This window comes from Rhinopithecus bieti, unplaced genomic scaffold (assembly GCF_001698545.2).
Source record: "Rhinopithecus bieti isolate Rb0 unplaced genomic scaffold, ASM169854v2 scaffold_68671, whole genome shotgun sequence".
In the NCBI taxonomy this organism is placed as follows: domain Eukaryota; kingdom Metazoa; phylum Chordata; class Mammalia; order Primates; family Cercopithecidae; genus Rhinopithecus; species Rhinopithecus bieti.
The window spans coordinates 1,038,869-1,066,651 of NW_016827678.1; the positions used below are offsets into that span (position 1 = coordinate 1,038,869).

Sequence of the window (27,783 nt, forward strand, 5' to 3'; positions counted from 1 at the left end):
ACAACATAAATGAACCTTGAGAATAGTATATTAACTAACATAAGACAGCCACAAAAAGACAAATACTATGATTCCACTTACATGAGATAGACAAATTCATAGAAACAGAAAATAGAATGGTAGCTGCCAGGGGCTGAAGAGGAGACAAAAATGTGGAATTGTTCAATGGGTATAGAGTTTCAGTTCTGCAAGATGAAAAAGTTGTGGAAATCTGTTCCACAATAATGTGAATATATTTAACACTAATGACCTATACACTTGGAAAACAATTAAGACGGTAAATTTTATGTTCTGTTGTTTACCACAATTTAAATGTTTTAAGTTATTATTTTAAAAGAGATATGTATTAAATTACTTAAGCCACTTTTAAAAAATTACTAAACTATAAAAGATCAAATAAACCACTTACTCTAACTCCTTTCTAACAGTTCAGTGGCAAATATGGTTAGAAACACAACACATAAGACTAAAAGGAAAAAGGACTCAGATAAACTGAATCTGTAAAATGTGTATCTTTACAAAATTGATGTAAGGAAAAAATATTTACAGTTTCTTCAAATAAATTTGAAAACTAACATGAATAATCTTCATAGAAAATATAAATTAAAATATTAATGACACTAAATCCAACAGTGCATTAAAATAATTCATCATACCAAGTATTCAAAACACAATTAAAATTAGGAAATCCTTTATTACAGTTCACTATATGGACATATTGAAGGGGCAGAGAAAGAACCGACCATTTCAAAAGATACCAAAAATGCATTTGATAAAATGTAGTACATTATTTCTAATAAAACTTAAGTAACTTAAGAAAAAGAGATGTACCCTAAACTGAAAAAAGATATCTGCATTGTATTTACTAGTAAAACAACAGCACTTCCATTAAAATAAGAGAAAGACAAGTATAACCTCTATTACCACTGACATTCAACGTTTTGGGGGTGGTTCAATACTCACGCAGTAAGAGAACAAAAACAAACACAAGGGACAAATATTGGAAATGAGAGAAAAAATAATTTACTGGAATCAATAGGACATTTGAGTCAGAAACTTCAACAGAATACACTGAATACAAGAATTCAGCTTAGTGGCCATACACAAGATTAAAATATGCCAATCAATAGCTTCCTATACTCCAACAATAACTAATTAAGAAAGTATAATGGAATAAAATATACCATTCATGATAGCAGTAAGAACTATAAAATAATCTGAAATAAATTCCACAAGAAGTGTGTAAAATCTATACAAAAACTAAAATTTTATTAAAGACAGATGAAGGGCCTGAAAATACACAAGTATGCCACGTTTACAAATAGAAATATTCAGTATTATACATGTATTTCTCTCCCAAATTAACATAAATTTCAATGTATAATCTGATATTTTATGGTCATGTATAAAAGAGGATTCTAAAGCATGTCTGACATGTTAAATGAACAATATCCAAAACTCTTAAGAAAGAAGCTCAATGAGTGAGAACTGCCTTCTAAGATACCAAACCATGCTAACATACTAGGCTGAATCATATGAAACCAGATATTCAATGACTTTTGGCTTATAAAAACAACAATTGCGCAAGGTTCAACTGTGAAATTCACTCAAATTCTCCCACCTCACTTCCACCCACAAACTTCTTTCCAAGTAGTAAGAAACAGATGTAAGAGTTTACTAAATATTTAATACTAATAAAACTTGGTGAAAAACCAACAGGGCTCTTTCCTATGTTTCATTACAGTGCAACTTAATTAAGGCAAAAAACTAAAAGAAAGGTAAAAGAAGTGGTGTAAGGGGAGAAAGTTCCCTCCAACAATACCGGACAAAGAAGGATATCTAAGCTGAAAACTAAAGGATGAGAAAAAACAAAGAACCAGGGGAACAAGACACTAGGAAGAAAGTAAAAAGACCCTAGCTAGAAAGTCTGCATGTTCCAAAACCAGGAGGGTCAGTGTGAATAGATGACAGTCAAGGAACTGGAAGGGCTGGAACAAGGAGCAGCCATACAAAGTTCTGCAGGTCAAGTTAGGAGTTTGGATTTTATTCTAAAAGCAATGAGAAGTCAAATAACAAATGATATTTCAGAAAGATTAGCCTAATGCTACATGAAAAATGAATGAAGTATGGGGATTCAAGAGAAAAAGCTAGGAGATCAAATTAGAAGTCTACTATGAAGTTCAAGTAAGAAAACAGCCAGGGTTAAGGCGATGGTAGTGGAGAAGGAGAGAAGGAGAAAAACTCAAGACATATTTTGGAAGTAGAATGGACCTCTCCTAGTCTACCTCCTACACAGGGTAGAGAAACATGACCTAGTCCTAAACAAAGCATCTTTTTCCTTAGTGATAGTGGCTCGTTCAAGAATAGACACATGACCCAAGCTTGGCCCACAAGATTATTTCAGGAACCAGGAATGACTTTCATTCTTGTTTTGGTAGTCATAAGGACAATATAATCGTAGAATTGTATCAGTATAAAACATTAATTATCCCCCAATATCCACAGTCCCCTTCTTTTAGCAAAAGACTACTTCTCCACAAGGTTTACTTGGGTATATGGCCACTCAGCAAGAGCTAAGCCTTAGATATGGCTGCGTAAGAAATTTCTGGTCAATGGGATATAATGGAAAACGATGTTGGCAACCCGTTGGTCAATTCCTCAAAAGGAAGTTACCTATGTTGACCTTTCTGTTTCTTATTTCTCTAGTATTAGTTTACTAGGGCTACCATAACAAAATACCATAGACTGGGTAGTTTAAACAACAGACATTTATTTTCTCACAGTTCTGGAGACAGTAAGTCCAAGATCTGGGTGTCTGCAGATTTGTTTCTCCTGAGGCCTCTCTCCTTGGCTTGCAGATGACCACCTTCTTGCTGTATCCTCACATGGCCTTTTCTCTGTGGGCATGTACCTCCGGTGTCCTGTGTTCAAATTTCCTCTTTTTAAAAGGACATTAGTCAGATGGATTAAGGCCCACTCATACGACCTGATTTAACCTTAAGTACATTTTTAAAGGACTTGTCTCCAAATATAATCACATTCTGAGGTACTTGTGGTTAAGGGCTTCAAAATATTAATACTAATGTTGGGGACACACAATTCAGCCCACAACAGGCTGAAACATGGAAATGATGCTAGTGAGCCACAGTAGATCTTGTAGATGAACACTCCAAATCAGAGCTATCCAATAAAACTTTCTGTGATGATGGAAATATTATACATATGCACTCTCCAATATGGTAGCCACTAGCTACACGTAATATTTAAATTAAAAATAAAAAAAAATTCAACTCAAATCCTTAGATGCACTAGTCACATTTCAAGAGCTCAGCGGCAACCTGTGGCTAGTGGCTACAGTATTGGACAGCACTGATTAAGGGATGGTGTATCAAGTGCAAGACAGTAGGTACTTAGATGTGTGAATAACCTGAAGGTCTACCTCTGGAGTAGCACATAAAAGAATAACAAATTTCTATCTTGCTTGACATGTCTTGGAATCTCTTTGTTCAAATGATCCATCCTATACCTTAACGAATACAGTTAATTGGAAGTGATATGCTGCTCTAACAAACTCCTAAAATCTCTGGAAAGACTTAGAGAACAGGTAGCAAGGAAACATCTCAGGCTGGAGATCTAATGACCTGTGCTCTACAGCTGCAGAACGTTTAGTAAAACTTGCCTGCAATAATTGGAAGAGCACATCATATGCCTACTAAGCCTGTAGTTCTAAGAAAAGCAGTTAGAAAAACTCGAAATATGGTGTGTGTTGGCTATTTAAAGATCAACGAGAAAGATCAATTCACCTATAAAGCAGTTTGCAAGCAGAGACAGACACGAAAACAGTGCTACTAAAAAGAAGCTTTCTCAGTGGCAAACTCCGACCTACAAGAGTCCAGTAATTTGGGGCCTCTCAGGGTGGAAAAGGCAGCTGCTTCTATCCTCTAAATACCAGGAAATAACTTTGTGAGTTCAAGGGTTCTCAGTCAGGTAGTAGCAAAGATCAAGTTGAGAGTGTTGCTTTTCCACCTGTGATGGTTTCTTAGCAAGAAGAGAGGACAGCAGACATTTTGTAGCACAAATACCTTCTCTCAATGAGTCAGTCAAATGCTAATCTAGGTACTGCTGTGAGGGGATTTTGCAGATGTAATTGAAGTTCCTAATCAACTGACTTTAAGCTAGGGTGATCATCCTCAGTGAGTCTGACCTAGTCAGGTGAGCTCTTAAAAGAGATCAGGTTCTTCCAAGCATATGAGACTCCAAACAGCAGCTGAATCTACAATTGTTCTCTCTTCGCTGTATCTTCCCTTCCTGACTGCCTATGGAGAACAGCTTCAGCCTAAGCCCATGGATTCCACCTTGCCCACAATCTTCTCCCACTAACTGCCTGCTGTACAGACTTCAGACTTGCTTAGCCAGCCCTCACAATCATGTAAGCCAATTCCTTGTAATAAATCTCTTAATACATAACAATCATACATAAATCTACTTGCTCTGCTTCTCTGGTTAAACTCTTACCAGAGTTTAACTGATACATCATCGAAGACTCTTATTTCAGATCCTCTAGAGGTAGCCAGGAAACCTAAGGGAGAGAGGAGCTAGCCTAGCACAGAGACCAGTAAATAAGAGAATCAGCAGGTTTCCAAAACTTATGACTAAGAGATATTTTTCTATAGTTAATGTTACATGGTCCCAATCTAAGAAAACAAAACAGAAATCTATTATGTTTTGAAAGAGTTTTACCAACAAACTACATTACTGGCCTAAAAATCTTACACTTGAACTTTAAGTAACCCTACAGGCCCTGCATCTACACCAATGGGTAGGGGGCTACAAAAGTTGTGCACTTCCTAGGGATGTCACACCCTCCAATGCCTACTACTTCAAATGTGGCTAAGGAAGATAACAAGAAAGAATCATCTAAAGAACTAAGCAAAGGAAACAGACAGTGAAAAGAGCATTCCTCTCATAGAAGAAAATCAGTACAACCAAGAAAGTTACTCAGTAGCCAAGGCAAACTTGTCACAACTCCTCCCCAGAAGGATTTCATTATTAATATATACCAATGACTGCTGTGTACTTCCTATTCTTCCCTTCTCTAGAAGAGTTTTCATTATGATTATCCCATTCCTACTCACTACTACACAACGGTTTGGGTGAAAAGAGGAAGAGATAGTTGTTTATTGTTTTATAGATCACTAGAATTATCTGAATTAAGAGGAAAAGCATTTTGTAGATTTCTTTCACTTAGAGCTATATGTAGTAACTGGATGGGACTTTGAATTGACTCTCTTGAGGAAAGAAACGATTAGGTGTTGGAAGAAAGGTTTGCACAAATGGTAGATGGCCAGAAGGGTGAGCCCAGTACTCAAAAAACAAAGGTTTAGGTTGCAGCTGTAAACTTGAGAGTCACTGGTATATAGATATATAATGACACAATAGTTAAAATCATCTAAATGAGACCAGATACAAAACAGAAAAGGGTCCAATGAAGTAAATAAAGTATGTTTGCTGTGCGGGGTAGAAGGAAGCAAGATGACCAACAAAAAACAGTGAGGTAGAAAAAGGAGAAGGTCGTTTTACATGAGCAAAGAGAGGACTACATTTTAAGAAGCAAGAGTCAGTCAACTGCTATAGAAAGGAGTAAATAAGAAACAGACACAAGAATTAAATACTATATCCAAAAAGAGATCCATGTATCTTTGAAAAACAAAGTACAAAAAAGAATTTCTAAGAGTTTTAAAATACCGGAGTGAGGACGTTCTCCAGAAGTCATAAAAGAATAATACATTTTACTAAACAATAAATTTTTCTATGTTGTGAAAACAATGTCAAGGGAGAATACTGTAACACATAACACTATGAAAAATTAATACTTATAAATACCACCAACAAATCACTAAGAAAAGATAAGACAATCCTAACAGAAAACAGGTAAGGGACAAACCAGGAAATTTTTTGAAAAGACATCCAAATGAAGAACAAAGATTAAAAAACTTATACTCGATGTTGACAGTAATCAGAAAAATGAAAACAAAACACCATTTTTTGTTTAACAGATTTTTAAAACTAAGTAAATTAACCACATTTAGGAACATTCTCATACACTGCTGATGTAAGTAAAACTTGAGAGTATTTATCAAATTTAACATGCGCATACTCTAGCCCAACAATTCCATTTCCAGGAATCCATCCCAAAGAAATAGTTTAATACTCAAAAATAACTGTACAAGGATGTTCACTTCACTAATAGCAATGTAGTGAAAACAATCTAAATGTCTACCAAAATAAAAGATCAAATTATGAACATATGTATTATGGAACATTCATAAGTAAATAATAATGTGACAAATATTAACGTACTGTCACACACACACACGCACTCAGTCTCATCAAGAAACAAAAATTTGATATACACCAACTGTTAGTTAGCAGCATTTACTCTAAGAATGGAATAAAAAGCCCTATGTATTAGAAGACATTTTGTAAGTATAAATTCCCTCATTAGTTTATATTTTAAATATATAAAATCATAATCTGAAGACTCATCTCTTCAACTGATATATTTGAAGAAAGCTCATCAATAAAAATTTCAGCAAGCAAAATTTCTAAGTGGTACCTCTGCTCTTGTGATAATTTGATTACTACCTACCAAGGAAAAGAATGAAAACACATATTTCAGGTAATGATTAATTCTAAAGAGAGAATAATAGGTGATTTTCTATTCTTTAAATCTTTTGAGTTTGTCAAGTTTTCTGCAAATATGTGTTTCTACAAATAGGTATAAATTAATGAATTACATTTAATTACATGTAATGCTATATTTAAAATCTTAAGAATTTTCATCCTACACTGTCTTGTAATTCAATCTCTCATATCTTAACCTATCTCCACCTGCATCAATCACAAGTATATTAATATACTCTCCTTTCTTACTATAAAACCTTCAAGGTAAACTTAGAATGGATGACTCTTTAGTATAACCTAGTTGTCAAGGACACTCTAGAAAAATCATACATACAGACCTCATCTTAAAACAAACAAAATATCAAAATCACTGAGTATCCTAGGAGACACTCATAAAAGATATAAACTTTACCCTATTAGTATTCAAAAACCAAAACAAAATGATCCCTATGATCAAAAGGCACACAGTTACACCAAAAATGAACATAGATGCGCAAAAAAAGTACAGGACTTATACAGGGCTAAAATCATCTTCAGTTTTAAATTATAACTAGTTTTATCTCAACAAAATTTAAATTTTATGAATCTAGAAATTTCGTCAAACCCCTTATAATCCCTAGGTAATTTTGCTAGGTGTTAATAAAGCTTCTTAAATAAATTTAGTTCAAAGAGTATACTAGTAGTGATAATTATCACTATTATCTAATAATCATAGCTAATAAGATGAGATAATAGCTAATAATCATATGGAAAACTGAATTCTAACATTGTGCTAAGTTTCCATGTATGTAAGTTTTACTAACTACAATAGGTACAAAGTAATTTAACTTATTCATGTTTAACATATACAGCTATAATTTTAAATATAATTTTTTTCACATTCATTGGGAAGGAAATAGTTGAGATTAGACAATGAAAACAGCCACACATAGGAGATACTCAATAAATGTTTGTCAGGAGATACTCAATAAATGTATAGTATGTGCTATACTAGAGGCTTTGCCACAAGACTATTTTCATTATTAATGCCATACAAAGATAAACATGGCATAGAGAAAGAAAGAGACAACAATGGGGTCAAAGGCATTTGTAACACCAGCTGTAACACAAACAGGTGGGCTTCCTTTTCTTGCCAATCTTCAAATTTAGGTTGACAGGAAAGAGGGAAAGGAAAATAGATCTCTATGGTAACATATATTTATTCCAAATTCAAAACCAATGGAACTAACCTTTCCACTTCCAAAATAGGTTTCAATCAAATGTTTTTAAGCTAATTAAGAGATGATCCATAAAGAAACCAGACCAAGAAATAACTTTAGAACAGGTTCTTATTTCTTCACTTTCGTGTTTTTCTTTCTATTCCTTTCTTTCGTGGGGAAGATGGGGATAAAAAAAGTGAAAGGTTAAATTAGGCAAGCTAATAGTATTTTTGGGAAGAGGAAAGGGGGAGGCAAAATTCCCTGCAAGAGATGCACAGCCATAAAGTAGTTCCGTAAGTGTGCCATTTCTAGAATGTACTATCAAATGATCACAAGAAACAAAAAATGAATTTATTTTCTAAACTGAAATAGCACTATCTGGTACACAGTATGATATTCTCTACGATATAAGGAGTTTGAGTATGAAGTAATAAGCAATAAGAATATACTTAAATAAAATCGGCCAGGCGCTGTGGCTCACGCCTGTAATCCCAGCACTCTGGGAGGCCGAGGCGGGCGGATCACCAAGTCAGGAGTTGGAGACCAGCCTGACTAACATGGGGAAATTTCGTCTCTACTAAAAATACAAAAATTAGCCGGGCGTGGTGGCACCCGCGCCTGTAGCCTCAGCTACTCGGGAGGCTGAGGCAGAAGAATCACCTGAATCTGGAACGCGGAGGTTGCAGTGCGCCGAGATTGCACCACGGCACTCCAGCCTGGGAGACAGAGGGAGACTTTGTCTCAAAAAAAAAAAAAAAAATAACATAACATAACATAATATAACATAAATAAAAAATAAAATATATTTAAGTAAAATCTACAGTCCTCCTCAATCATGGATTCCATCTCCAGCCCTACCATCATTTTTAACCTATCCCTCTCTAGACCTTCTCGTTTTAGTCATCATTTTCATGGTACAGCAGCCAAAAATATACATAATCTATTTTGTGCAGATGTAGCATAGCATTATTTAAAATGAGAATTATGATTCCGGTTATCGCCAATGCCTTAAATTCACCCTACATTATACTAAGCTTTTACGAAAAAAGCATGCTGTATTTCAGATCATTTACTCAAAACACATTTTTTCCCTTGACTCACAAAAACGTATTTAATATTTTTCAATTTATTCTCAACAATCTTGCTGCCCATTCTTATCGGCATAATTCACTCTGAATCCCAAGTTTTGAGAGATTTCACCATATATCAAAATTGTTTATAAAGGCTGCGTACAGTAGCTCACACCTGCTAATTCCAGCACTTTGGGGGCCAAGGTGCGTGGATCACTTGGAGCTGGGAGTTTGAGACCAGCCCAGCAAATATGGTGAAACCCTGACTTTAATAAAAATACAAAACAATGAGCCAGGCGCAGTGGCTCACGCTGCAACTCCAGATACTCGGCAAGCTGAGGTGGGAATTGCTTGACTCCCAGAGGCGGAGGTTGCAGTGACTCGAGGTCACGCCACTGCACTGGAGCGTGGACGACCTTGTCTCAAAAAAAAGAAAAAAGAGTTGTTTATAAAGACACTAGAAATGGCTCCAATAGGAGTTCCTCAAGTACTCTAATGCTTGCTGTTGTTGTTGTTGTTGTTGTTGTTAGAGACAGTCTCACTCTGTTGCCCAGACTAGAGTGCAGTGGCGCGATCTCTGCTCACTGCAACCTCTGCCTCCGGAGTTAAAGCAATTCTCCTGCCTCAGCCTCCCAAGCAGCTGAGACTTACTGGTGGGAGCCACTATGCCCCACTAATTTTTGTATTTTTAGCACTCTGATGTTTCAAATGTAAAATCTTTACATTTTCTTCTCCCCACTCTTTTATCTCTAGTCTCACTCAGAAGTCAACTTAAAAATTAACTCCATGCTGGATGTAGTAGCTCACGCCTATAATCCCACAGCATTTTGGGAGCCTGTGGCAGGAGGATCACTTGAAGCCAGGAGTTCAAGATCAGCCTGGGCAACAAAGTGAGATGCCATCTCTACACACACACAAAAAGTTGACCCCTTTAAAACATCATGTAATGTTTATGAGTTTCATAGGACAGAAGGCACTCTAAGTTATGCTTTCGATAATCAGAGCTATATTAATTGAAGTATCACAGCATGCTTGGGGAAAATCACAGTTAATATTTCCCTTTTCAATAACTGAAACCCCAAATTATAAATCATTATAAAAATAATACCTATATGGTCCCACAACTCTACATCCCGTCATGAATGAATAATAATAATTTCTAAAGACAAAAAAAAATGTTAAGAAGTGAAGCACTGTTAAGTCAGAAAGAGTATTTTGCTTCTGGGTAAGAAGTAGATGGGCATAACTCTACCAGATAGGTAAGGTTCAACGGACTAGAAGGGTATTCACATTTACCCACCACCTTCAATTCCCTAATGACTTACTTTTTTTTTTGAAAAGATGAAAGCTGAAAAAAGTTAGTTTTGGTGTAGGTTACACCATAGATGTTGGTGCCTCCTACTGGTCCTAACAAAAATATAAGTGGTACCAGCAGGCACTACTTCACATACCAATGTGAAGTAAAAATTCCTTTTCATCGGTGGTCAAGTATGGAAAATTATGAAGGTCCTCATTAAATCCACATTTTTTAACCCACTAAATTATCCTTATAAAAATTCAGATAAACTGTCATAAACGCAACTGCACTGCCTCAAGGACCTAAAAATTGTTTTCCTAATCAACTGGATGGCATAATCAGGTAACAGCAGAAGCAGGCTATAGTCTAGCGAATTTCTGGGAGTCAAAATATGCTACTTTGATGATTATTAAACACTGAAAACTTTCACAATACTAATTCCAGTTAAGTTGGTGAGGTTAAAAATGACTAAACTAAAAATAAGGGTTCACTTAAAACATCCCACAGAGGTCTACTGTAAATAATAGCTGCAACCAAGTTCTGTTACCTCAAGACTTGAAGTCCCAAAGATTTCCCACACTAAGTGGCTAATAAGAAATGTTTATGAGTTATTCTTACTACAGAGATGAGACTTCATGAGAACCTAGCAGAGATGCAAAGACTTACATAAGACACATGGTACTATGTAGTAGGAGATATAAAGATGAGTAAGACAAGGCTTTTGCTTTCAGGTATGACAGTCCACAGCACACAGTGTAAACTGCTTCATTAATTAAAGGGCAAAACATGAAGATATAAGAGAAAAGAGAGTAGGCATAGGCTGGTTTACCAGAAAGATGAGATCAATCTTGGACCCATTGCTTCACAAATAGGCCTTCTTTGTTATCACATTATCTGCTTAGTTAGAAGCAGTTTCCAAACTCTTACTAATCCAAATAAATGACCAAATTCCCCACTAAATCTGTAGTTAGAATGTTTTAAAGTAACAAGGTAGAAGGGAGAGGAGGGGGGTACCAGACCTCTTTGAGGATCTAATGAAAATTCTGCACATATACTATGGGGCTAGGGCAGAAAGGAAGAAAAATAAAGCCTTATAAGCACCTTCAACAAAATATTTTGTTTAATATCAGAGGATTCACAGCTTATCCAGACCCCAAGTTAACAATCTCTATTTAAAAGAAACATTTTTTTTTCAAATTAATAAGGAACGATTACCTTGAAAACTAAATATTTTGAAAGGCAAGGAAAAAGCGGTAAATTGCCTCTAGAAAGGGTGGTTTTCCAGTATGAAGTTTTCATCTTGTTAACAACTTAATTCTAGGTGGTGGGAATATGGATTATTTTTCTATACTTTTCTGTATTTTTTGTTTTCTTTTTTAGTGAATTTTTCAGAAGAAATGGAAAGAAAACTTGGGGTGACCAACTTGTCTTCAATGGCTGTCCAACTGCCGAAAAGCATCTTCCCTTATACAAGCTGAATTTGCCAATATCTGAAATATGGTACTCAACACTATACAGCATGACAGAGTGTATGAATGAGAGAATAAATGAATGAATGAGAAGGCTTAGAATCTAACAGTCCCAGGTTCAATCCCATTCTGACATTTATTAGCTATGTGACCCTGATGAGGTTGCCTAAAATCCTTCTATGCCAGTATGTTTACCTGTAAAATGAATGTTCCCTGCCAACACTTGAATACTTCTGAAACTCACACGTTACTCAAGATGTACATTTAACCACTTAAGCTCACTCTCATACCTCCCCAAACTTATAATATTTATTCATTGGTGCATTTTTAAATCGAGGTGTCTTACAACAGTTTTGTTCACCATTGCTCACCCAGTATAGCACAATACCTAGCACATAGTAGGAACTCCAAACATTTATTGAATAATGAAAGAAATATAGCAGCACCTACTTCATAGGGTTACGGCGAGAATAAAATGAGAATACGTGAAAACTGTATTAACTCATTTAACTCTCATAACAATGTTATAAAGTAGAATCTACTATCATTACCATTTATACCATTTAAATGAGGAAATTGCAGTAGAGATTTAAAAACTTGACCAAGGTCACAAAGCTAGTAAATAGTGGATCAAGGATTTAAATCCAAGCTCCAGAACCCATACCTTTAACCTTTACCTAGCCTTCACAAACAGTAGGTACTGAATAAGTATTCATTTTTATTTACTCATTAAAAATGTTAGGAGGCTTAAGGTACTTACCAGGCATTCAACAATCAATTCGTATTAGTTTAACTGGCTTTCCCCTTAATACTTACAGAAGATCATCATCGCTAAGAAAAGGAATTAAGAAATTAGAAAATGTTGAAATCTAAACTTCAGCTATTCAGAAGCCCTGGGAAGGATCCAAGGGAAGAATTTCTATTCCTTCTCTTCTTTTCCTAAATGAATGCTGAATCCTCCCTAAGTACTAGTTATTCACTAAAAATGTTTTGTTTTTTTCTAGTACTGTGCTTAAGCAGGAGAGAAGACAAGATAAATTATAATTAAGACAGACTACTGCTTCAAAGATCTTAACATCTAGTTTACAAATACTGCTACATCAATTAAGAGATGAAACAAGCAAGCTTCTCTGGGCTAATCTAGGATTCTAAGCATCACAAAAGAGGAATTTAGATAGCACTTTTCCAATAAAAAAAAAAAAAGTTTCCAAATGCAGCTGAACACAGCCTAATTCTGAAATATTTTTTCTCTTTCCCTCATTTTCAACTCTCATTTTCTGTCTGTAAACAGATCCTCCCTGGCCTTGCAAATCGTTTCAATACTAAGTCAGTACTAATTCATTTATTGGCTCCTTTTGTCTAAAATTTCTTCACTAGGTTTATTTCTTGATTTAGTCACAGGTTACTTACAAAAATAGATGAAATTCTGATCAACTCCTACTGTATTTATACTTTAAGCATCTTCAACAAAAATGTTTTCCCCCTTTGAATTCTGCTTTAGAAAATAAATACTAAGATCCCAGTGCGCAGTGGCTCACGCCTGTAATCTCAGCACTCTGGGAGGCTGAGGCCAGTGGATCACCTGAGGTCAGGAGTTCAAGACTAACCCGGCCAACATGGTAAAACCCTGTCTCTACTAAAAAGACAAAAATTAGCCAGGCATGGTGGCAGATGCCTGTAATTCCAGCTACTCGAGAAGCTGAGGCAGAATTGCTTGAACCTGGGAGGTGGAAGTTGCAGTGAGCCGAGAAGAGACCGTTGCACTCCAGTCTGGGCAACAAGAGCAAAACTCCGTCTCCAAAAAAAAAATACTAAGATCATTCAGTCATATTCAAAAATGCATTTAACAGAATGCAATGTTATTTCTGAAATAAAATATCAACTCTTGAAATTATAAGATTTTTTTCTTGTAATAGTCAAAAGCAATTTAATTAATTTTGTCCACTAATTTGAAAGAGCATCATGGCTTTTATGTTAGAAAATACATTTTTACTTTCCATATTGGTCAGTCACTCACTGAAAACCAAGAAAATTATGCATTTTCAATTTTACATCTAAGATTTTGTGTCAAATAGAGGGGGAGAGGGAGGCAGGAAGCTCTTGGTCTTATTTGTTTCCAGGTATACCCAAAGTTATGCGAATTATCTAAGACATGATTAACCTATTCTGAAATACTTTTAAGTAAAATCCTATTCTCAATAACCTACTCCAATGTCTAGGAATTATATTCTTAGTGTTCAACACTTAGATGAAGCTCTTATTTAAATTGATTCTCATTTCCTTCCATTTTTCCCCTTTGTGCAGATACAGAGATTATTCAGATAGCATTTCTTTATAGCAAAGCTATATATTTTTGTTAAATTAAAGTTATCCTTTCAGGTTAAATACCACAAAACCATAACCTTTCATATTCCTTCTCAATCTTTTGATGATTTTCACTGGAAGGATAATTTTAAAGATCATTTTATCTACTTTTTTTTTTATTGTGTAGCCTATAACAGAATGAATTAGAGAAAAGATAACATTGTGATTTTAGCCACAAGACTTCCTAGCTCCAGAAAGTTAGGCTTCTGCTGACATGTCAGTAAAATGGTAATTAAAAGAAAAACATTACACAACTCACTCCATTTAGCTTACAGTTTTATTTGTCTTTACTTTGGTCAAAAGATGAAAATGGGGCAGAGACAACCTGTACACCTTTTTGTCTGCTCATCCCTCATCTGCATAAATTTTTTTAATGGGTACACTTTTTTTTTTTTTTTGAGACAGAGTCTCGCTCTTGTTGCCCAGGCTGGAGTGCAATGGTGCAATCTCGGCTCACTGCAACCTCCACCTCCCGGGTTCAAGCAATTCTTCTACCTCAGCCTCCCAAGTAGCTGAGATTACAGGCACCTGCCACTAAGCCTGGTTAATTTTTTTGTATTTTTAGTAGAGATGGGGTTTCATCATGTTGGCTAGGCTGGTCTCGAACTCCTCACCTCAGGTGATCCACCCGCTCGGTCTCCCAAAGTGCTGGGATTACAGGCGTGAGCCACCACGCCCAGCTGAAACACTACTCTTGACATGTGCTACTCAAAGTGTAGTCCTTGGATTGGAAACATGGTATCACTTGGGAGCTTGTGAGGGAAGCAGAAATTCAGGCCCTCATCCTAGCCTTCTGAATGAGAATTCGCATTTCCTCAAGGTCTCCAGGTGATTATTAGGCACACTTGGGTATCAGAAAACCTGGTCAAGACTACTCTACTTCTCTTCCCANCAAGCAATTCTTCTACCTCAGCCTCCCAAGTAGCTGAGATTACAGGCACCTGCCACTAAGCCTGGTTAATTTTTTTGTATTTTTAGTAGAGATGGGGGTTTCATCATGTTGGCTAGGCTGGTCTCGAACTCCTCACCTCAGGTGATCCACCCGCCTCGGTCTCCCAAAGTGCTGGGATTACAGGCGTGAGCTACCGCGCCCGTCCAATGGGTACACTTTCTTACACATATTTCTCCTGACTCATCTTCATAACAAATGACAAACCCATTGTTTAATACCATGTAAGATAGGATAAGGTATGTTAAAAACATAGAAATACTACCATAGTTGGTCAAAGTCAACATAATCATTCCTATATTATAAAAGGAAAACAAACCTGACCCACAAAATAAACATACCTACAAACTTACAGCCATTCTTCATGATTTAAGGAATTACTAAAAGTTCTGCTTATTAGGCTGTATTCCAATGGACAAAACTACCTAGGTATGTGAAGTCTGCAGCAGAATATCCCAGTGAGTAGTGAATTCAACTATCATAACCTGGGTCTAAACTAGAGCTTAATATTTTCAGGAGAATTTAAAATTTTAAGTAATGGTATTCTGCCTATAGCTGCATGATTGTGTTACCTTGCCATTCAGTAACTATTTTTTCTGAATGATGTCAGAAGGGTGATAAGAGGAAATAAATTATCATTAAAAAGTGTACAGGTCTGAGCCATTAGAAAACTTTGATTTCTACTTTTGCTACTACCCACCACAATCACCTTCCTCTAAACCTTGTTTTCCTCCTTTTTAAAATAAAGAGTTGACTTATCTGTAAAATGTTTCTCACCTTTGAGAAGAATCATACAATTGAATGATTCTAAGTACCATAACAAATTTTATTAGGGATAAAGATCCCATCACATCTTTCTCTTCCTTGTTTCACATGCAGCCAGAGCAACACACTATCCTAAACATCCAAGTAGGCCAATATAAGTCTATCAATACAAACCTATTCTCAGAATCCAACAGGCTAAAAGGGAATAGAAACAAGGAGGGGCATATTTTTGTCATACATACTTGAACACTTAATATCTCTACCTACGTAACTTCATCCAGTCTGAGATAAAAGAGAGTCTGGTCTTCTACAAATAGACATGTGTCAAATCCTTTAAAAGGTACTTCTCTGTTTCAACAGAGACCAGGATTCAATAAACCCAATTTTCAGAAAACCAGACTTGCATCAAAATAAGTTCCATGTTTGTGGAAGAGAATAAATAGTAAGTGGTAGTTCTAGATGAATCAGTTGGTCTCCTCTTAGAACTAAGTTTAAAATCAGTCTTCAAAGCTGTTTTTCCTCTGCTCATAAAGATTTCCCTCTCCAGATAAAGACTTTTCTAGATTCTACTTCAGGAAGGAGACAAGAGAGTGATAAAAGAGCTAATAACTAGTAAAGCTAACTCTCAGTTGGTTGTCAGTATGGTATGTTTTACTGAGCCTTTGGGTTGTAAGGGCTTCTGTGAGGAATAAGGTCCTGCAACGCCGCCTGTCTGTGGACCCAAGAAAAATTACAAAGTTATTATGAAACCAGATCACTAGGACAAACCGAGAGGCCTTCCTATTCCAACTCACCACAACCAGGCCTGGCTCCAAAGCCGACTCTTTGGCTGTCCCATATTATGGGACAACAGGTCCTAGCTTAATTCTAATTCACTAAGGAGACATCTGAAGACAGGTATGTATGTACGTGTAAGGATCAAATATATTTTTCATCCACTTACAAATGTATATGGTCATTTATAATTATTTAAAGTTACTGACAAATGTATACAAATACAGCATCAGCTCATCAAAAATCCTTGGGAGATCGAGGAAGTGAAGTTACTTCAGCAGCCAGGATAGTTACGAAAAACCCTGCAGAACAGTATGGAAAAGTACAGCTTCTCACGTGTCCCTCACATACACAAACACTTAGCTCTGAGTCCATTACAACCTTACGTCCCCCTCAAACTGCTCCCCTCCACCTCACAACTGGGAGAAGTTGATCAACCTCCTAGTTGGTCCCCAAGAGACTCATCTACCTATTATTTTACTCCTCCCGCTTTGATCCCGATCCCGTCCCAGACTAAGGTGGCCCTACTGGCCCCAGGCAGATCACCCCCCACCCCCCACCCCGGCGTGCAAACAGGGAATCTAACCAATTCTCTCCATCCTTAACCATGTGAGCCATGCCATGATAACAGGCTGTTCACCAACTCTGTGAACTCCCTAGTCCTCCCACCCCCACGTGTCAGCTACCCTCCCCCACATTCCCACACCTCACGATTTAGGCCGAGGGAAGAAAGGGGGCAGTCGAAAGCCTGGCCCCTAAGAGATCAACCCACTGGAATCTGTCCCACTGAAAGTCCCCTCCCACCTTCGGCCCCTATCCCTTACAGTCCCTTCCTCCCTCCTTCCTTTGAAACCAGGCCCTTGCCTCAGAAACCTCCTCTTCCTCGTCGTCGTCGTCCTCTTCTTCCTCGCTGTTGTTACTGCTGGTGCCGCCGCCGCCACCTCCGCCTCCACCGCCGCCTCCACCGCCGCCGCTGTTGTCGCTGTCGCTGCTGCTTTCGCTGCTGCTAGGGGGTCGGCAAGTCCGGTTACGCTTGGCCTTGTGGTGCTGCTGCTGCGGCGGCTTCTTCTTCAGGAGCAGGTCGCAGACTCGCACCATCCCACGAGGAGACGAGGCCGAGCGAGCTCCGCTGCTGCCGCCAACGCCGCCGCCGACCTCCGCCGCCGCGGGGGGGCCCGCCACAGCCGCCACCGCCGGGGGGCTCCCTTCTCCTTCTGCAGCCGTCGCCGCCGCCACCGGAACCGTCGCCTTCTCCATCCCCAGGGAAAGAGGGAGGGCGCGGACGGGGGAGGGGCGTGGGGGCTACGCTCTACCGCGACTTCGGCCGCACTGGGGCCGACACAGCAATCGGTGCCGCCTCCGCCGCCACCGCCTCGGTCACCTCTACTGCCGCCGCCGCCGCCGCCGTTCCGCCAGCTCTCACCTCGTCTCGCGATACTAAGGGCGGGGAGCCTGACGATGGGAGGGAGGGAGAGGGAGGGAGCAAGGGAAGGGGGATGAGGCGTTTAAGAGGGAGACCGGGTGTCGGGAGAACCAGAGGAGACTAGAAAGACGGGGAAGTGTGCCTGGGGCACGTTCCGAAGGGGAACGGCGGGGACAGATAAGGGGGGCGCGATTGCAGCCGGAGCGCCCGCGAGCTCCCGGATTTCTTCTCTTTCCTCTCTATTTCCCGCACACACAGCCCTGCAGCCCTCCCTTCTTCCTTCCTGGCTTGTGATTAGAACGCAGCCGCAGGCGGAAGTGCAGTGACGCCATCAGCCGTCGCCTGAGCCGTGGGGCGCGGGCGGCCGAAAGGCGAAAGTGAGATTTCGAGGGCCGGGTCTCGGACCCCGCGGGCGCGCTGCGCTGCGATGTGTGGGGAGTACGGGGAGGCTGGAGAGGAGCCGGCCCCGGGCAGTGTGAGGTGCGGAAGCGCGGTCCAGACACTTTGTTGACTGGAGGCCGGTCCGCCAGACGGGAGGTGGGGCCTCGTTCTGGACTGCTGTACGTAGTTTTATTCCTGGTCGTTTTTTTCGACCGCACAAATCGAGAGATAAAGCTTTGGATCTTGAGAGATGGCGTCGTGTTGGGAAAAGAGCCTTCTTTACCTAAGTTTAAGCTTGGCTCATAGACATCCCCTACGAGTTTACACGTGTGTAATATGAAGGCAGTCGATTAGGAGATGTCTAAGATCATCACACCTCAAGTTTACGAGGGGAGGAAGACACGGGAAGGATGCGTGGTCTGTGCCAGACTTTGAGACGATTCTCTGAATGACCCTGATTTAGCTCTTCTGGCCCTCTTAGATTCAACTTGGAAGCAGGCATAAATATTATTGTTGGTATACTTCTCTCGGAAGGAATATTGTGATTGGGGTTGTGGGTTCATTTTTAGGTGTCTAAAGAACTTTCAGGACTTTTGAAATGATAGTGGAGCCCATTGAACTCAGAATTATCCCTTTCTGGTCTAGTGGGAGTATAGTGGCATAAGGAAAATGAAGCAAACATCAAAGACAGATGTACTGGCACAAGATTAAAAGTATGTCTCAGCTGACATAGTTGCCATTTTAAGACTGCTAAGTTTAGCTGAATATGCCTGGATTTTTTTTTTTTTTTTTTTTTTTTAGCATTTTTCTTTTAGCATCGGCATACCATATGAAATGTGGGCAGTTGCCAGTACTCTACAGAGTACCATGGCAGAATTGGCAATGACTAAATCATTCAAACAAAAATTCATCATGTGCCTACTGTGTGCATAATTTGTGGAATCAAATTCTCTGTTTCCAGGGGCTTTACAGTGTAATAACTGCTATAGTAAATATATATGCAGAGTGGTAACCATCTGCCTATTCCTCTCCTACGGTCGTTGCTGAGTTCCAGTGTAGAACAAAGCACTGCATTGTGTATCTCACCACTACTGATTTAGATTTTATAATTTCAGCTGCATCCCTCCCTCCTACTTTGTATATTCTTCAGCATCTTTTTCTCCCTTTCCACTTGAATACTTTTGCAGTCTTTAAATCCTAGCCCATTTCATTATATGACTTTTAACTTATAACTTCACAGTTTTCCAAGTGCTAGAAATTTCCTGAGATTTCCTTTTCTCCAGTATCCAGGAATGAGAGACTCCCTGTTCATATGTGAGATTAACTCTTCATACATATTCTAGTTCCGATACCCCTCTTTCTCATCCAGTAATTATCTTTTCTGTTGTCAACCTTCTACAAATTCTGGTTCCTTAGCTAATTCTTCTGTAGCTTTCAGTTGTTTCCTTCACAAGCAAACTGTCTTTCCTTAAAAAGTATTCTATACTCAGGAGGCTGAAGCAGGAGAATCGCTTGGACCCGGGAGGCGGAGGTTGCAGTGTGCTGAGATCGTGCCACTGCACTCTAGCCTGGGCAACACAGCGAGACTCCACCTCAAAAAAAAAAAAAAGTCTTCTACGTTCAGTGTCTTTTTTGTTTTCTGAAATTGACTTGTCAGCACTCTGCAGTGTAGTTTCCGTGTCTATCGTGCTACCAAAAATACTCTCTTTAAAGTAATCTCATTGTTTGGAAGAAAATGAGTTTTTTGCTCATTAGTGTAATAGTGAAATGATGATCCTATTTCACTAGTAGGATAAAGTTCAAAACTACTAAAATGGACAAGGCCCGTAAAGTCACTTTCTTTTATTTTTATCTAACTTTTTTTTTTCCCTGCTAGAACCTCTGGCAGGAACTGACTAGCCCATGAAACATTTCTTCCTGGGCACACAGCTAAACTAAATTTCACAGCTTTCCTTGTAGTTGGTTGTAGTCATGTGATGAACCACTTTTCTTTTTTTTTTTTTTTTTTTTGAGACAGAGTTTAGCTCTTGTTGCCCAGGCTGGAATGCAATGGCACAATCTCAGCTCACCGCAACCTCCGCCTCCCGGGTTCAAGCGAGTCTCCTGCCTCAGCCTCCCAAGTAGCTGGGATTACAAGCATGCACCATCACACCCAGCTAATTTTGTATTTTTAGTGGAGACACGATTTCTCCATGTCGGTCAGGCTAGTCTCGAACTCCCGACTTCAGGTGATTTCCCCCCGCCTCAGCTTCCCAAAGTGCTGGGATTACAGACCAGAGCCACTGTGCCTGGCTGTGATTTACTTCTAGCCAATGAAATATGAATGGAAATGATGTGCTCATTTTTAGAATTAATGAAGTCCTATTCTCCCTTACTCTTTCTTCATCAAACTGATGCCTTTCAGCATGGTGATCCTGAAAACTATATATTGGAGATGCCAAAGACAGAAAAGAGAAGAAGGAGTGGCTGAAACATTACTTGGAAGAGAGCCACCACAATTAGAAACACTCCTTTTTGGACTTCTTGTAAGAAAAAATTGAGATTTGAGAATTTATATGTATAGGAGCTAGAATGACCATAGCTAGTCCAGAAATTGGTACCAGAAGTAGAGTACTGCTAAGACAATAACCTAAAATATGTTACATCAGCTTAGGTATGATGTAGCAGGTGGTAGAGAATGTGATTTGGAGGCTGGAAAAAGGAGGCCCATGTTTGCAGTGGCAAAGTAATTAGTAAAACTGTCACCTGAAATCAAAATCAGATCACCTATTTAGATTAGCTCCAGAGGAAATGATTGAAAAGAGCAAAAGTAATACTACGTGTTGAATTTTATATTTTACTTTTAGTAAGTTTTATTAAAGAAACTCAGGAGATACTTGGCAGAAGTGAGAGTGTACAGGAATATTTCTCAGGGAGGGTTGGAAAAGGTGACTTTTTAAGACTTCTAACAATATTAAAAAAAAAAAAAAACTAGAAGAGGTCTTGAGTATAGTTACCCTTGAGATTAAGTCCTGCAACAAAGATCAAGAAAAGGGTTTGGTCTTTCCATTCAAAGTCATTATTGTAGATGGCTTCAAGATAGCTATGATAAAGGTCTAAAGGAACTGGCATAGGAGCAAGGAACCAAAGTAGTAAATTAGGCTTGATAATTATGTAAGAAAGAACTTTGGGTGTAGTTACTAGAAGCAAATCAATCAGAAGACTACATTTTTAGAGGAACTTTATTACTAATCATACTAAATCTGGTTCAAATATCATTGTTTGGGTATTAAAACAGAGGGTAACTGTCCAACCCCAAGCTTGCGTAAGTAGAAGAATAGAGCATTAAACCTTAACAGCTCTCCAGTACCCACATATGATGTGGCCGTGGAGAATGATGAAAAAAAAGAACATTTCAGAAGCTCATATCAGGAACTGTACAAAGGAATGGACAGGGAGTTTTTCCTGAAGACTAGAATTGGGGTCTCATCAGAACTTTCTTCAGTCTCCAGGGGATGGGCCACAAAATGTTTATGCAGTATTACCTCATTATACATGAATAGTATTGCTCAGTATCACATTTTTCTTTTCTGAATGAGAGAATGTATTATAGTTACCTATCTCTGAGTTACCACTATATATTGGATTTGTAGGGATGGGATGACAATAAAGATAATTTGTTTTTTTAGTTCTTAGGTCACATCTGTACCTAATGAAGAGAGCTGCACATTTTCTGAAAATCCTAGACTTTGAACCTGTTCCGGTAACTGGTTAAAACTTCAGATTGTCTCCTTTGAGACAGGGTATGTTCTGTGTGTGGAAAGACAGGTAAAATACATGTTTAGTGATCAGAATAGTAGATTCTCGCAGATACTAAATTCTTCTGGCCACACAGCTGTATTTCCATGCTTCTCTTCCAATTAGGTATATGGATTAGGTGTGCTAATTCGGTTCTAACCAGTGGAATGTGAGTAGAAGTGATGTGCTCCTATTCCAGCTGTGGCCCATGGAAACATGACATGAGCAATCCAGTATATCCCCACTCCCTACCAACTTGAGGCAGATGAGCAAATTTGCACTGGAAGCTATGTGTTAAAGATGGCGAAGCCACAAGATAGGACTCCTGGATTCCTGAATCTTCACTTGAAGGATACTTGCTTCCCAATTAGAGACACTTGTGCTAGAGTTTCCTGACTCTTCACTTGGAGGATACTTGCTTGCCAATTAGAGACACTTGAGCTGCAGTTCATATGCATTCTTTTGTGTTAGGCCACTGAGATTTGAGAGCATGTCCTAATGTAGACCTGTCCCTCTTTCTGCAGATGCAATCGTTCATTACCTAATTCTGATTTTTGGGCCCACAGGATGGGCCCACAAATCAGGCTAGCCAGAGTATCCTATCATTCAGCCATAGTGATTAGTTCAGGAATGGGCAGATTAACAAAACTGAAGTTAATCAGAGATAGTTTCACCATTTGGGCTAGCACTATCGAGAAAAAGGCACCTTCTTTTGAAATAATAATTAAAAAAAAAAAAAACAAGCTGCATCTGGCCTTTGGTCATCATGTAGAGTGAACCTGCCTAAGAATGAAATCATTACAGGAAAACAGGCAGTCTCGATGATACTGCAGAAGGGGAAGATATCGCATGAATTGAGAAATATTTCCTGGGTTTCTACTCAAGATTGAAATTCCAAGAGGTAAGGCATAGATATTGCCAGGAATACTTGGGAATTCAAAAAAAGGGAGCTCCCTGAGACTAGGGTCACATCCTAACAGAGCTCACAGCTCTTCTCCAGTGTGCTGGAGTCCTCAGAAGCTACTGGTCTTGATTCACTCATGGGGGCAACCAGTGTCCCCTTAGTGTCCGGGCAGAAACATACTGTACCTTGGTTTTAGAAAGTAGGTTGGCAGGCATCTTTCCTCATTCCCATCAAGAAGTTGGTACCTGCCACAGTGTATTATAAATCCTTTTCTCTGTTCTTCTAGAGCTACTACAAAGTGCTGGAGAAGGAAAAGCTCCTAAAGCAGCCTGTCATCCTGAAGGCCAAATTATGTAGCAGAAGAGCTTGGGAAAAGATTAAGGTGGTGGTGGGGAGGACCTGTGTCCTGGTGGCTTGAAGCCACAGGGAAAGAGTTTCACTAAATGCCAACAAATGCTAAAAAATAAACAAAACGGAGCCAGTGGCTTGTGCTCTGCTTTCCACCTGAAAGTTTGCCCAACATAAGCAATTATAATCAAGTAGAAATTGAAGCATATGTTTAGGCAGAGAGGACCAGGTGACGCTGATAACCACTGTCCTCCCAGCCACTGCCTTAATTTGGCTTTCATGAGTTTTCACCCATATTATTGCAATAGTCAATCTCCCGCCTCTGATCCTATTATGCTCTATCCGCCACATTGACACCTGAGTTACTTCTCTACTTTGTAAAAACTATTTCTGAGTGCAACAGCAATACATGTTTGTTGTAGGATACTAAGAAAATACAAAAAAGCACACATACCAGAACATATAATTCTATCAGCTAGAGATATCCACTGTTGGAATTTTAGTACAAACCTTTACACAGTGTTTTCTCTGTGTATTTTTAAATGAGAATGCCACTGTTGTGTTTAGCATGCTTTTAAAATGTTTTATTTTGTTTTCAATCCACCAATAAGGTATCCCGGAGCATGCTTTTTTTTTTTTTTTTTAGTATATGTGAGCATTTTCTCATGGAATGAAATGCCCTCTACAATATTATATATAATTAATATAGCAATTTACTTAAGATAGGTGTTGCAAACTGGCAGCCTATAGCCAAATGTGATATATGAACATGTTATACTTTGTCATCACAGCATTTCAAAATCATTTGACTTTTGAATGCGTTTATACAAGGCATGCTGTCTTCAATTCTCTACAATTTTCATAAATTCCTATTATGCCCAGTCCTTATTCACTCATGTCACCTCTCTTTTTTGTTGTTACTGTTTCTGTGTGGGCTTTTAAGAAATTTTGGGCATTTGAGTTGAAACAGCAATTTAGCCAGAATAAGCATGGATGTTCATTCACTTAGTATTTGTTGCCTACCTGCTACATACAAGGCACTGTGTTAGGTGAGACAATGGTTAGCAAAACAACCACAGTCCTTTATATCTTGAAGCTTATGGTCTAGCATGAGAGACACAAATGAAATAACTGCTGAAAGGGAAACGTGAGCTAGAAACTTTTGATTTGTTTTGGGGCTTCCCTGAGGAAGTAATATGTGAACAGAGATCTATAGTAGGAAATAGGCCAAAAAGCAGAGAAGAATCTTCCTAGCCAAAGGAATGTATATGCAAAAGGCCTAAAAAAGGAGGTATCAAACTGTGCCAGAAGAGCTGAAACACAGAAAGTGAGAATGTTTGCAAGATGAGGCTGGAGAAGTAAGTGGAAGACAGATGATTCAGGGCTTGTGGACCATGCTAAGGGTTTTGAGATAAATGTTGATATAGAATCTACACTAGTCTTCTTTTCCTTAGGGAAACATCCTTCTCTTTTCAATCACTCCTTACGTGACATGATTTTGAAATCCCCTTCACCCTCTTACTACCCTTCTCTAGCATTAATAATTTTCTTAGTCTGCTGCTCTAGAACCAGAGCTCAGTAAAAAAATAGTTAAGCTGAAGGCTGGGGATGGCAGTCTAGCACAAATAGTAATTAACTACTGGGCACATTAGTAGAACAGAGCTGCTACCTAAATAAATCCATTTAGGCTGAGCGCAGTGGCTCACACCTGTAATCCCAGCACTTTGGGAGGCCAAGGCGGGCGGATCACGAGGTCAGGAGATCGAGACCGTCCTGGCTAACTCGGTGAAACCCCATCTCTACTAAAAACTACAAAAAATTAGCTGGGCATGGTGGTGGGCGCCTGTAGTCCCAGCTACTCGGGAGGCTGAGGCAGGAGAATGGCGTGAACCTGGGAGGTGGAGCTTACAGTGAGCCGAGATCGCGCCACTGCATTCCAGCCTGGGCGACAGAGTGAGACCCTGTCTCAAAAAAAAAAAAAAAAATTATATATATATATATCTCCATTTAAAGTCAACTAAATGTTATTTGGATAATATGTCCCTCATGTTAAATTTGCCCAAATATATATCTCACCTCTTAGAATTTATTTAGTTTAAAATTCAGTATTGTTTTTCTTCATGTACTCCTAGATTGGGTAAAGAAGGGAACAAGGGAATGGGGAAACCTAGAGTCCTGGATAACAGAGAAAGACAGCCTGAGAATAAAAGTATGCAAAAAGTAATCTACAACAAAATAATGCACTTAACTCTTGTTACTAAACAAATAAGCTACTCACATTTTAGTTTTGTGTTTTGTTTTATGTTTGTCAATTTAGCAATTTTTGTCACTGTTTGGAAGACTTAGAGTGGTTATTGCATAGAACACTCCTACACAGAGTTTTGCGAGTTTCTGAATTTTGTACTTTCAAACTGAAAATCAACAGAAACATTTTCAAGGTTCAGATTCAGACCAAGTTAATATGTTAACAACTAATAACAATATTAAAAGTTAGAACAATTCCTTTCCTCTATCTTTCTCAGGACAAATCGAGTTTATTAGAAACTAGGGAGTGATCTGGTGAAACTGGGAAGAATTCAAGAAGTTCCAGGGAAATCTTTCATTCATTCACTTATAGATGATTCCACAAATGTTTATTAAATATCTATGGTATTTATACAGCACCTACAGTACTATTTAGGGCGCTGGGTATAGCTTATAAACTGCATAACTCTGAATATCTTTTGTGCAAGGAGTAAGTAGTGTAATAGTCCCTTGAAATATAGGAATTCACCTAGAGATCTTCGCAAATCCTCAAATGTGCACGTTTTATATCATGTAACTTAACCCAGAAAATAAAGCATAAGCAAACTGATATTTTTACACAGCAATGAATTTTAAAAGCACGCAGAGTTTCTGGTCTCATATAAGGGGCTTAGAACTTGCCACTGCATCCTAATAACAAGTACAAAGCTGAACAAACAAAAATCAACAACTCTTCTTAAATTCCTCAGAAATGAGGACACAGGGAAAACTGCTGCCCTCAAAGTTGGAGAGATGGATGGGAAGATACAGAGAATAATAACCAGAGCAGAAACCTCTGGGAACCAGTGCTGGGGTAAGAAAACCTGAACTGTAATTGATGAAATGCTGAAGGCTCACTGTGGACAAGCCTGAGCATCAAAAACTCCAGGGGAACCCAGTCATAGAGGAGCCCTCATACCTTTGTGAATTATACTTCCAGTAGGACTAGTATAGTATACTCACAAAGGTGAACTCACAGTGACTATCAGAGAAAAATCCCCTCATGCTTCTGGCTGGGGGATGGGAAAGCAACCATTTTGAAATACAGCAGAGCACTCTGTTCTTAACAAGCCCTGGCTGCGGGAGAAACTTTTTTTCTTTTTTTGGTTGGGCAAGGAGAAACTGTTTTACTGCAGCCTAACCCAGGGGGGTTTTATCAAAGCCTAACTGACTTGGGGGAAGGAAAATATCCAGCTCCAGTTAGCTCTAGCCTTCCATGTGGGGAAGGGAAATATACCACTCTAGTCCCCTTTAGCAATCTGTCCATCGTTAAGAGGGAGAAACAACTGAGAAAACACTGCTGAAGTTTACCATGCAGGGGTATAGGCTTACCAAAAGACTGAGACCTAATCATAGGACTCAGAATGCTTCCACTCCCTGACACCTTACCACCACATTACTTAAGGCTTATTTACTGTAGTTCCTTTTACTCAACACATCATAGTCACTTTTCAACAAAAAAATTACAAGACATAATTTGTAAAGGCAAAAAAAAAAAAAATGATTTTCAGTTTGAAGAGACTGAAGCATCATAACCAGAATCAAATATGGTAAGAATGTTGTGATTATTACATAAGGAATTAAAAATGGAGCTATTTTTATATGATAAGGGCTTTCAGAAAAAAAGACAACATGTAGGAACAAATGGAGTAATGTAAGCAGAGAGATGGAAATTCTAAAAAAAATATATTAAATGCTAGATATCAGAAACTCTGTAACATAAATGAAGAATGCTTTTTGATGGGCATATTAGTACACTTGCACTTGGTTGAGGAAAGAATCTCTGAGCTTAAGGATATGACAATAGAAACTTTCCAAACAGAAAAGCATGAAGAAGCCAGGTGCGGTGGCTTCTTCCACCCTTTGGGAAGAGTAATCCCAGCACTTTGGGAGGCCGAGGCCGGCAGATCACCTGAGGTCAGGGGTTCAAGAGAGCCTGGCCAACATGGTGAAACCCAACCTCTACTAAAAATACAAAAATTAGCCAGGCATGATGGCATACTCCCGTAATCCCAGCTACTCAGGAGTGAGGCTGAGGCAGGAGAAATGCTTGAACCCGGGAGGCGAAGGTTGCAGTGAGCCAAGATTGTACCATT

General features: G+C 38.8%; 1 protein-coding gene and 1 long non-coding RNA gene across 3 annotated transcripts in view; one reads left to right on the forward strand and one right to left on the reverse strand.

Moving 5' to 3' along the window:
* The window catches only part of ANKRD17 (ankyrin repeat domain 17), a 190,917-nt gene extending 172,632 nt beyond the window's left edge, over positions 1 to 18,285 (reverse strand). Inside the window, 1 exon segment of the mRNA XM_017864066.1 lies at positions 17,436 to 18,285. Within this exon segment, the coding sequence (XP_017719555.1) occupies positions 17,436 to 17,828 (393 nt within the window). The 5' untranslated portion in view covers positions 17,829 to 18,285.
* A 29-nt stretch (positions 18,286 to 18,314) lies between these two features.
* On the forward strand, positions 18,315 to 23,443 carry LOC108523446 (uncharacterized). Of its 2 annotated transcripts, none has more exons than XR_001883813.1 (5): positions 18,315 to 18,531; positions 20,780 to 20,900; positions 22,044 to 22,157; positions 22,957 to 23,053; positions 23,343 to 23,443. It is a non-coding gene; the product is annotated as an uncharacterized LOC108523446 (long non-coding RNA). The 2 variants fall into 2 exon arrangements; XR_001883812.1 differs by having other exon boundaries at positions 18,349 to 18,554.
* Positions 23,444 to 27,783: the final 4,340 nt, after the last annotated feature.